The sequence below is a fragment of the Trichechus manatus genome, unplaced genomic scaffold, assembly GCF_000243295.1.
Source record: "Trichechus manatus latirostris isolate Lorelei unplaced genomic scaffold, TriManLat1.0 scaffold00028, whole genome shotgun sequence".
NCBI lineage: Eukaryota > Metazoa > Chordata > Mammalia > Sirenia > Trichechidae > Trichechus > Trichechus manatus.
The window spans coordinates 5,394,180-5,404,415 of record NW_004443964.1 but is presented as its reverse complement, the minus strand read 5'-3'; the positions used below and the strand labels follow the sequence as shown (position 1 = coordinate 5,404,415).

At 56.1% G+C, this 10,236-nt stretch overlaps 1 protein-coding gene across 5 annotated transcripts in view; it reads left to right on the top strand.

Annotated features, from left to right (window-relative positions):
- Positions 1-9,919, top strand: part of SEC14L1 (SEC14 like lipid binding 1) — a 60,428-nt gene extending 50,509 nt beyond the window's left edge. For all 5 annotated transcript variants that reach the window (XM_023729222.1, XM_004374121.2, XM_023729221.1 and 2 more), the window contains 5 exons: positions 650-784; positions 3,100-3,234; positions 5,364-5,615; positions 6,780-6,958; positions 7,625-9,919. In XM_023729222.1, coding sequence (XP_023584990.1) covers positions 650-784; positions 3,100-3,234; positions 5,364-5,615; positions 6,780-6,958; positions 7,625-7,730 — 807 coding nt within the window. In that variant the 3' untranslated portion in view covers positions 7,731-9,919. The remainder of the gene's footprint in view (positions 1-649; positions 785-3,099; positions 3,235-5,363; positions 5,616-6,779; positions 6,959-7,624) is intronic.
- The last annotated feature ends 317 nt before the right edge of the window (positions 9,920-10,236 follow it).

The following is a 10,236-nucleotide window of genomic DNA, read 5'->3' as shown; positions in this document are numbered from 1 at the left end:
TGTTCCCCGTGCTCTGGACGCTGGTGCGTGCATATCCCCCGCGTGTTCCCCGTGCTCTGGACGCTGGTGCGTGCAAATCCCCCACGTGTTCCCCGAGCTCTGGACGCTGGTGCGTGCAAATCCCCCACGTGTTCCCCGAGCTCTGGACGCTGGTGCATACAGACGCGGTTTGCAGTGACTGTGTGTACATTCGTGTACATACATCTGTCACCATAAGGAGCCCTGGTGATGCAGTGGTTAAATGCTCGGCTGCTAACTCAAAGGGTGACGGTTCAAACCCACCCAGTGGCCACACAGGAGAAAGACCTGGTGTTGTGCTCCTGTGAAGATTACAGCCTTGGAGACCCTGTGGGGAAGTTCTGCTCTGTCCTGTAGGGGCGCTGTGAGTCAGAATCGACTTGATGACACAAGAAGTCTTAACTAGTTAGGAGAAAACAAAGTAAATGTGGAAGGATGTAGAATTTGTTTAACAGAGAAACCCACATTGTTTTTGAGTGTCCTCATGCCCTGCAGACGCACTTTACAGACCACGTGTCTCAAGCTCAAATGCCCTTCTCACCCCACCACCCCCTCGTGTATCATGGTGTAATCAGTCTCTGAAACCTAGAAGGCAAAGCAGACATGACCAGTGTCTTTCTTGTGACTCCAGGTTAGTCCATTCATTGACGACAACACCAGAAGGAAGTTCCTTATTTATGCAGGAAATGACTACCAGGGTCCTGGCGGCCTGCTGGACTACATAGACAAAGAGATCATTCCAGATTTCCTGAGCGGAGAGTGCATGGTAGGTATCGAGGCAAATAGCCGTACGTTTGGCTGCTTCAAAGGGGCGGGGGTGCCGTTCTGCACAAAGAATTCTCAGAATGTTTGCTCTGCATCTTTGGCGGCTGTTGTCTCTCTGATCCGGGATCAAGCTCCACAGAACCATTTAGGTAATGGTTTACGGCATGGCCGATTCTCGTTGTTGACTACAAGTGAGCATTGTTAGAGACTCTAATACAGCTGAAGCCTGCCTGACTCACACAGCTTGCTGTAAAGTCAGGTCTTCCACCTGTTCTAGAAAGAGTGGTGCATTGGTTTCAAATACACTTAAAAAGATCTGATTCTCAAAAAGATCTCCTCCTCAACAGTAAATCAGGATATCCTTTTTAAAGTGGAAAAATGAACTGGGTTTTTATGTAAATTTTTTAAAAAATGCATAGAATTGCTGGTTAATCTGGCTGTCTTAGTTATCCTAGTGCTTCTGTAACAGAAGTACCACATGTGGGGGGCTTTAACAAACAGACGTTTATCCTCTCGAAGTCTAGGAGGCTACAAGTCCACATTCAGGGTGCCAGCTCCAGGGGAAGGCTTTCTCTCTGTCAGCTCTGAGGAAAGGTCCTTGTCATCAATCTTCCCCAGTTGAGGACCTTCGAGGGGCCCCAGGTCCAAAGGATGCGCTATTCTCCTGGCTCTTGTATCTTGGTGGTATAAGGTCCCCATGTCTCTCTGCTCACATCTCTCTTTTGTATCTCAAAAGAGATTGGCTCAAGACACAGTCCAGTCTTGTAGATGGAGTCCTGCCTCATTAGCATAACTGCCATTAATCCCATCTCATCAACATCATAGAGACAGGATTTATAACACATAGGAAAATCACATCAGATGACAAAAGGGTGGACAGTCACAATCCCAGGAATCATGGCCTAACCAAATTGATGCACATATTTTTGGGGGACACAGTTCAATCCATGACACAGGCCAACGCCTCCACTTTTATATTCCGTGCTGTTACAAAGGAATCAGAGGCGGCGAGTGCCCTGAGGACGATGACGTCGGCCGCCGTGGCCTGGGGCCGGGCTCCGTGGGCTGCAGCAGCTTTGAAGCCTCGTGTGTCTGGCTCCTGTTAGGGAAAGGCTCTCTAGTTGCCCTTAGTAGTCAGTACACTTGTCCGTTTGAGATGCGTCTGTGCTGAATCGGACTCATGGATTTAGCTAATGAATTAGGCTTTCAGGCGAATCTTCCTGAATGGTTAGAGGACTTTCAAAAACATGAGTTCAGCTCTCAGCTCGTCAGCACTGCTTTAAGGAAATGGCAGGCGTAATCACATACAAGGGCAAGGAGCCAGTAAGTTCCAGGACCACCGCTGATCAAGTGCCCTTGAGATAAGCTATGAGGTAGGACTTGGTACGTCCATAGGTGGCTTTGTTATACGTGGTGAAGTTGCCCTGTCGTTCTGACGGGAAGAATTGAGCTCCCGGGAGCAGCAGGTCAGGCTGCCTGTGTGCACCGACCTCCCCACTGGCCTGGTCGGAATGCTGAGAGCTTTCATCATGAAAGAGCTTGCCACCTGGGCTTTGTAAGACCTCTGGTCTTGATGAGGCGCTGCTTCTCTTCCGCTCTCCTGCAGCCGGAGGCTTTTACGGCGCTCGTCACGCCGCTGCTTTTCCAATGATAGGTCCTCGCTGGGACGTTCTCTGTCCTGCTCTGTGGTGAACTGAGGGCTGACTGTTTATTTCCTAAGTTGCCTCCCAAGGCTGATCATGTGCTCAGATTTTATGACCTTGAGCATTAAATTGTCGCATCAAGGTCAATTAGGAGATTTACGATATGTACCTATTCTGATTCAGCTCAGCCTGTGCCTAGCAAATTCAAACGGGATTCCCCTTCGTTACTTCTTGGCTGGTGGTAGAGTCACCATTTGACGCAGGTGAGACACGAAGCTTCTGAGGTAATCATATATCCTGACTATAATTGCACGTAATAAAGACAATGCCTGTAGCTGGTGAGAATAAAATTCTTTCTTGTGTAACTGTTTTCCTTTCCAGGGCAGTATAAATACTTCAGATCTCACACAAGCCAGCTTTAGTCATTGAGCTTGGGACCTTATGCATACCAGTGTGAAGTCTGTGGTAAATCAGCTTCGACTTGTTCTCATTTATTCAGAGCAGAACACATGTCCTGAAGTGGTTTTTGAAGACTAGTTTGTGAGTTGCAGGGTTTCTGTTCGCTAACCAGCTTCGAGGAGCTGAGTGTACCGGGAGTGATGCCCGCCTCGTGCTGGTTCTCAGAGGTGAGTCTGTGTGTGCACGGCGTTCACGGGCATGTTTGCATTTCCAGTGTGAAGTGCCAGAGGGCGGGCTGGTCCCCAAGTCTCTGTACCGGACTGCGGAGGAGCTGGAAAACGAAGACCTGAAGCTCTGGACCGAAACCATCTACCAGTCCGCGAGTGTCTTCAAAGGCGCTCCGCATGAGGTACGCCCATGTCTGTGAGCACCACCCCGGGCGTCTGGGGCAGCTTCTCTCCCAGCAGAGAAGTGAGCCTCCGTGGCTCTGCCTCACAAGGTTTCATCTAGAAGAATCGGCTGATTTTTCTGGTTTTGGAATTTTTTCTTGCACGCTTGATATTTAGTTTCGGTAAATGTCAACCTTGAAGAACAGGTATTTCCCGGGATCAAAAACAGATGTGCTTGGTCAGAGTGCCTGAGAGGGGCTTTGGTCCCCACCACCATCTCACCAGCGACCTTGAGCAGACACGTCTGACTCTCGCGTCTCTCCCGGCAGATTCTCAGCTCCCGCGTGCGGCTGGTTTAACGCTGACAGTGAACCTGCTGCGTTTTCCAGACTCGGTTGTGGTTGTTCATACTTAAGGAATCCGCCCCTCTGTCCGCGGCTGGTGGACCGAGGAGGAGCAAGCGTTTCTGTACACGCTGTGTCCTGCGCGCCATAGGTGACCGGGGGACTGGAGACTCACAGCTGGGCCACCTTCCCTTAGCTCTAGCGCAGGGCGTGCGGCTCAGGGTTGTTGAGGACGGTGGCACTGTGAACATGGTGTATTCAGTAGAACGTGGGGCTGGCCTGGGCCGGGGGTGGTGGCCAGGCACTCACGCCTGTTGCCTCCTGCCACTTGTGGGGGCTGGCCCGGCCCCTGGCCCGGTCCCTGGCGCGGCCCCTAGCACAGCCCACCCGATGGTTGTGGGGCAGGTGGATAAAGGGAATACCGTTGCTGTGGTTGGCACGGCAGACAGATGTGGTGAGCCTCGGTTATAGATTGTACGGGGAAAACCTCAGAGTTTGCTGAGGATCGTTTGTAGTAATTTCTTACCTTTTAAAGCAGCTGTGTTGTTGGTCTTATGTTATTGTGGAATACTGCTGTCCTCTTTATACTGGGGGTGTGGGGTGGCAGGCTTGAGGGGCCAGAGCTCTTGGTGGCCTTTTATTAGCTAACTGGAGCGCTGTCTGTGTTCCGGGCCCTTGGTGGTTAGTGCGTTCACGTACGCGACAGGGTGTCTGAGAATGGTGCGTTTTCTACAGCAGAACAGTAAGAATTTCCGTCCTGCTTTGGGGATTAGGTGAAGCACAGATCAGAACAGTCACACACCTACCATGGAGACTGGATTAGATGCCCCTGTTGTGGACACAGAAGGGGGATGCCTGCAGCACCACGGGCTCAGGCTCTGTGCACACCCCCTCCCGGGGGCCCTTGGCTGCAGAGACAGTGGGCTGTGCCCGCCGGCCCCTGGCGGGTAATGTACTGAATCTGCTACTTAAGGGCGTGCCGCCCTGGTATTTAGTGTGCTAAGTGCGGTGTGTGATGAGCCAGCCTTGGAGCCTCTGAAAAGGGCCTGGCTGGAAGGAGAGCGAGGCTGAAGAGCAGATGGCAGAGTCGTGCCGAGAGGAAGGGGCGACGGCCCGCGGCTGCCGCTGCTCAGTCAGGCCGGAAGCTTTCGGCGCTCACACCGTTGTTACAGCTGGTTTTCGTTCTCACGCCCCTCCCTCCCACAGTCATCTTTTGAAACTGTAACTTGGCAGGACGCGTTTGAGGTTTCAGATGGGCCCTGGGCACTGTGCGCAGCCCGCCCCTGTGCCCACGCCTCCACCAGCCGGGCTTCTGTTTGCACCTGCTGCAGGCTTGCTAGGCGGCTGGCTTCCTGTGCTCACGCTGGCCCAGCTCGGAGCGCGTCCTCCCGCTGTCCCCGGGGCCGTGAGGCCGCACCTCCCCAGGCCTCCCTGAGCGCGGCAGGCTAAAGCAACGCACGGGACGACCCTGTGCAGGCTTGCGCTGCTGCTGCCCTGTACGCTTAGGCACGTGGCACGCCCCAGGCCCCGGCGTTGGGAACCGTGTGTGCAGGTCTAGGTGACAAAGTGCTTGGAGCGCGGACGTGATGTGCGGTAGCAGGAGCTGTGGGGTGAAGGAATGAAGGCTGAGGGGCCTGGCTGGTAGACTCGTGACTCTGAGTAAAGGGATCCACTGATCAGCGTCCACCCCGTTTCTTCCCCCCACCCCCGCCCACCTCCCCAGAGGGATGGGAAGGCTGCTTGAAAGTCCCACGCTGGGCCCTGCGCCATGAGTCTCAGTCGGCTGACGGGATCTCTTTCTCCAGATTCTCATCCAGATTGTGGACGCCTCTTCAGTGATCACCTGGGACTTTGACGTGTGCAAAGGGGACATAGTCTTCAACATCTATCACTCCAAGAGGTCGCCGCAGCCCCCCAAGAAGGACTCCCTGGGCACCCACGGCCTCACCTCCCCCGGAGGGAACAACGTGCAGCTGATAGACAAGGTCTGGCAGCCGGGCCGCGACTACAGCATGGTGGAATCGCCGCTCATCTGTAAAGAAGGAGAGAGCGTGCAGGTGAAGCCCCCGCCCCGGGCACCCCTGCGGCCCGGCTTCCCGTCCCGAGTCCCCCTGTCCCGTGGCTCCCAGGCGCCGTCTGTCTGGGAAGAGCAGTCAGGTGTGCCCGGTGCAGTTGTGCGTCTTGACTGTCACGGTCACTCGGGAAGCCAGACGAGTCTCAGAAGACAGAGAAGGCAAGCTCAGGCCACGGCTTCAGACAGAACCCGTGACCTCTGTTGGCGCGCGTGAGCTCCCCCGGAAGTGTTTCCATAAGGGGACACATGACAGGAAGGCAGGTGTATTCTGAGCGTACACAGAGCTGGGCCTCAGCAGGCTCCCACCAAGATAGTGGGACCACGTCACGTTCGCCTCCTTCCAGGGACGAGCGCCCTCAGCAGAAGGGAGAGAAGCGAGTGCTTAGGGGCTAGTCGCTGTCATTGGTCAGCGTTCTCGTGTGCTCAGAAATGCGCTGTCAGTTTGTTCTGACAATTCAGGCCAGTTATTTTCGAGTGCCTTTGCTCCTCATAAGGAGCCCTGGTGGAGCAATGATTAAAGTGCTCAGCTGCTAACCAAAGGTCGGCGGTTTGAACCCACCATCCCTTCTGTGGGAGAAAGATGTGGCAGTCTGCTGCCGTAAAGGTTCCAGCCTTGGAAACCCTTTAGGGCAGCTCTGCCCTGTCTTGGAGGGTCGCTGTGAGTCAGACTGACTTGACGGCCGCGGGCAGGTGCTCCTGTAATGGCCGCTCTCCAGGAGCTCCTGGCCATTGTAGGAGAGGCCGGGGGTGCTTCTGTCACAGCTCAGGGATCAGCCTGTCTGCCACTGGTCCAAGAAGCAGAGCTAAGAACGGAGGATGCTGTTCCACAGTCCCTGCTCCCAGAGTTAGTGGCACAAGTCATCTCCAGCTTGGCGTTCCACATTAGACTGACGCGCTTTCTGCCCAGGAGGCCAGGTCCTGGTCACCGGCCAGGTCACCCGTGCTGACCCTGAGACTGGGCGGAGCTCTCTGTCCAGGCCTTTCTCACCACGGCCCGGTGCCTGCTGACAGGCCTCTCGCGGTCTCGAGGCGGTGGGTGTCTGAGGGTGGCAGCGAGCCTCCCCTTGTGGCCTCCTGCAGAGGGCTTGCCCCAAAGGGTGGGGCTTGGGGAGACCAGTCCTGCTCAGCGGTGCTGCCTTGTCCCCAGGGCTCTCACGTAACGCGGTGGCCGGGCTTCTACATCCTGCAGTGGAGATTCCACAGTATGCCCGCTTGTGCCGCCACCAACCTGCCGCGGGTGGACGACGTGCTGGCCTCCCTGCAGGTGCCCTCGCACAAGTGCAAAGTGATGTACTACACAGAAGTGCTCGGCTCTGAGGACTTCAGGTAGGGCTCCCTCGCCACAGTGGAGGCTGCACGGGCAGGGGGGCTGCCAGGCCGGGGCGGGAGCCACACAAGCGGGGGCACGGGGGCCGCCAGGCCGGGCAGAGACTTCACAGCAGGTGCACAAGGCTCCCCCCATGCCGGGGTAGGGGCTGCCAAGTGGGTGCATAGGGGGGCCCCCTATGCCAGGGCAGACACTGCACGAGCGGGTGTGCGGGGGGGCCCCCATGCTGGGCGGGAGCATGGCTGCAGTGGGTCTGAGGGTCCCTTGCGCTGGGCGGGAGCACGGCTGCAGTGGGTCTGAGGGGAGCATGGCTGGGTCTGAGGACAGGCAGAGAGGACCCTCACTGGCCTGTGTGGTGGGAGAGATAGGTGGGCTTTGCCCAGCTCAGTTCACGATGGGATCTGTTTGAAAGGCAGGGGATGCATGACCTCAGGCAGCACTCAGACCCTTCCTTACTGTGCCAGCGCTGAGGGAAGCCAAGTGGCGCGTAGCCAGATGGTGCGAATTGTCTTAGAAGGGTGTGGAGGGGCCCAGTTTAGTGGCAGGGCCGGGTTTGGCGGCGGGGCGGAAGGCCGTGGAGGGCTGGGTTTGGCAGCAGGGCGGAAGGTGGGCTGTTTGGAAACTGTGGTGGCCGCGCTGACTCTCGGCTCCCCATGTTGTTCCAGGGGCTCCATGACCAGCCTGGAGTCCAGCCACAGCGGGTTCTCACAGCTGAGCGCTGCCACCACCTCCTCCATCCAGTCCCACTCCAGCTCCACGGTTTCCAGGTAGTGCAGCAAGGGGATGGCGCTCCGCGGGACGCCGGCTCCACCTGCCCGGGTGACCGCAGACGCCGCTCACCCTCTAGATAGCAAAACTAGTCTCCAGATGGTAAACTAGTCGTTGTGGTCCCGGAGCTATCTCCACAGGTAGTTTTACTCTCCCCTGACGCTAACTCGATAGCCATAGATTTTGTTCACTCCGTGTGCAGAATCAGAGCAGAGCACAAGGGCTCGCCTGGGAGAACAGTAGTTCATGTTCCACTTAAGAGACTGACTTCTGTCTCACGTTGATGCAAAAAAAATTTTCCAGGAAACTCCACCCAACGGTTTGATTGTACATTAGTGAACGGGTTTTTGTAACATCCTCAGAGACGAGGCCAGCTCCTTGTGGGGAGCAGAAAGCTGCACCCGTGTCCCATGAACCGCCTCCAGCCCTCGCCCCGCTGTTGTCAAGATGTGTGTCGATTGAGCGACAGCCCTCAGGGCCCTGTCCCTCTGAGCAGACGCTGTAACTCCGCAGGACTCAGAAGCAGCCGCTGGGGGCGCCACCCTCCTCCGGCCGACCCACCCGCCGTCCTGAAGCGGCGCTGGTGGGCCCGGGGGACCTTAGGGGCACCCCAGGACTCCAAGGAAAACGCCACCATCCTTAGCCGCTGCTGTCTCTCCAAATGTTTATGACGCTTTTCAGAGCAGGGTTTCTCTGCCCGTGAACGAGCGTGGGGGATTCTTGCCCTCTCTGCTCCTGGTGTGCTGCTCTTCCTGCCCTCGGGATGCCTGTTCTGAACTCACCTGTGTTCATCTCCCGGTGTCTCCGGGAGCTTCATGTCACCACAGCCCAGGTGGTCCTTCTAGAAGAGCAGTCAGAAAGCCAGGTCCGTGTTCCTTGTAGCCAGCCAGCTTTCTCACGGCTACCAGTCAAGGCAGTGTGAGCCTTGTAGGAGTTCTGCTGCTTTGTACGCGGACTGGGGCGTGTGCGCGCGTGCGGCCACGGGGTGCCGGTAGGGGGCAGGGGGTTATAGAAATTCTGTTCGAGGAACAAAGGATTCTTCATGGAAGCAAATCAGACTGTGGGATGAGTTTGCCCTTTGTGTTTCCTTTTGTTCCCGATTCCAAAGGCGGCGGTCTCGTTAGGCCCATACCGCAGCTTGTTACGGAACAGTCGGCTCCCGCAGCGACACAGGGCTGGTCTGTACGGCAGAGATGCGCGGTGTGTGGCAGAGGTGGTGCTTTTAAAGATGAGCCAAACCAGCACGGCCCCCTCCATGATAGGCAGGTGCCCCCAGGCTGGCTGTCTTAGGACCACTCTGATTCGGTGGCCGGGTGGCCTGTGATGGAGTGTGTGTGCCCCACGGGGCGGTGTCAGAAGGCCAGGGCAGACGTGGGGCAGGCGGCCCCGGAGCCCCAGCCCCTCAGCGTCGACTGCGCTCTGTAGAGGCCTGCCTCCTGCCTCTCTAACCACTGCCTCCTGGGCTGGAGCTCTGCGTTTCGAGGTCGAGCTCATGTCGGCGCCTGACGCCTGTTCCAGAAGGCATGGCAGGGTGACTGAATGCATCTGTGCTGTGTCCAGATGGCTTCCTGTTTCCAGACTACAAGGGCCTGAAGATGGTCCCTTCTCTCTCTCTCTCTCTCTCTCTCTCTCTCTGTGTGTGTCTCAGATGGCGATTTTGCTGACAGCTGCAAAGAAAACGCTTCGCCTGACAGTCCACATCTGCCCAGAGATGTTGGTAGAGCTCTGAATTGCTGCCACTTCCCCCAGCCCCAGTCTGGAGATCTGGTTTTTTTAAGTTGATTGAAAAGTGGCGCTGTTTTATCCCCAAAGAGTGTAATGAGCCTTTCAGAGCTGAAAGCACATCCCGGCACAGACGCTGACAGGGTTTCCTGCTGAGTGAAACCCCTCATGCTCTCTGTGAAGGGGCTGGGGCCACCTGAGTGGTTCTCCAGTTCGCACTGTCTGTCCTTGCCGTACCTGCCACTCTGACTCGCTGCTGTCCCTTCTCCGGGCACTAACAAGTCTTTTGGTTTCCCCCACTCTGTTACTAATGTCTGCATTCTCTTTCCTCCCTAAGCTCATTATTTGCATATCGAACTCTGTAAATGTTTTATAAACTTATTACCTCACTCTTGGTAATACGATACTGATAGTCTTTAAAAGATTTTTTTATTGTTATCCGTAATAAATGTGAACTGTTTAAAGAAAAAGGTGTTTGTCTTTTCTCACTGTGCACATTCTGTGACAGCAGAACGGGAGTGACAGCGTTCTGCAGCCCCCGTGAATGAATAGACGGAGGTGTCAAGCTTTGGGTTTGAGATCCGGTTACCAGGACCCAGCGTCAGAGTCAGAGGCAAAGGAGGGAACGGCTCCTGCCTGCTTCCTCCAGGCCGGCTCTCAGAACACGTGGGGCCGGAAGCCTGGCTCCTTTCCCAGGTAGCCACCACCCCCAGCAGGTGCTGTGAAGCCGGCGCCGACTCATGGTGCCCCGTGTGTGTCAGAGTAGAAGTGTGCTGCATGGGGTTTT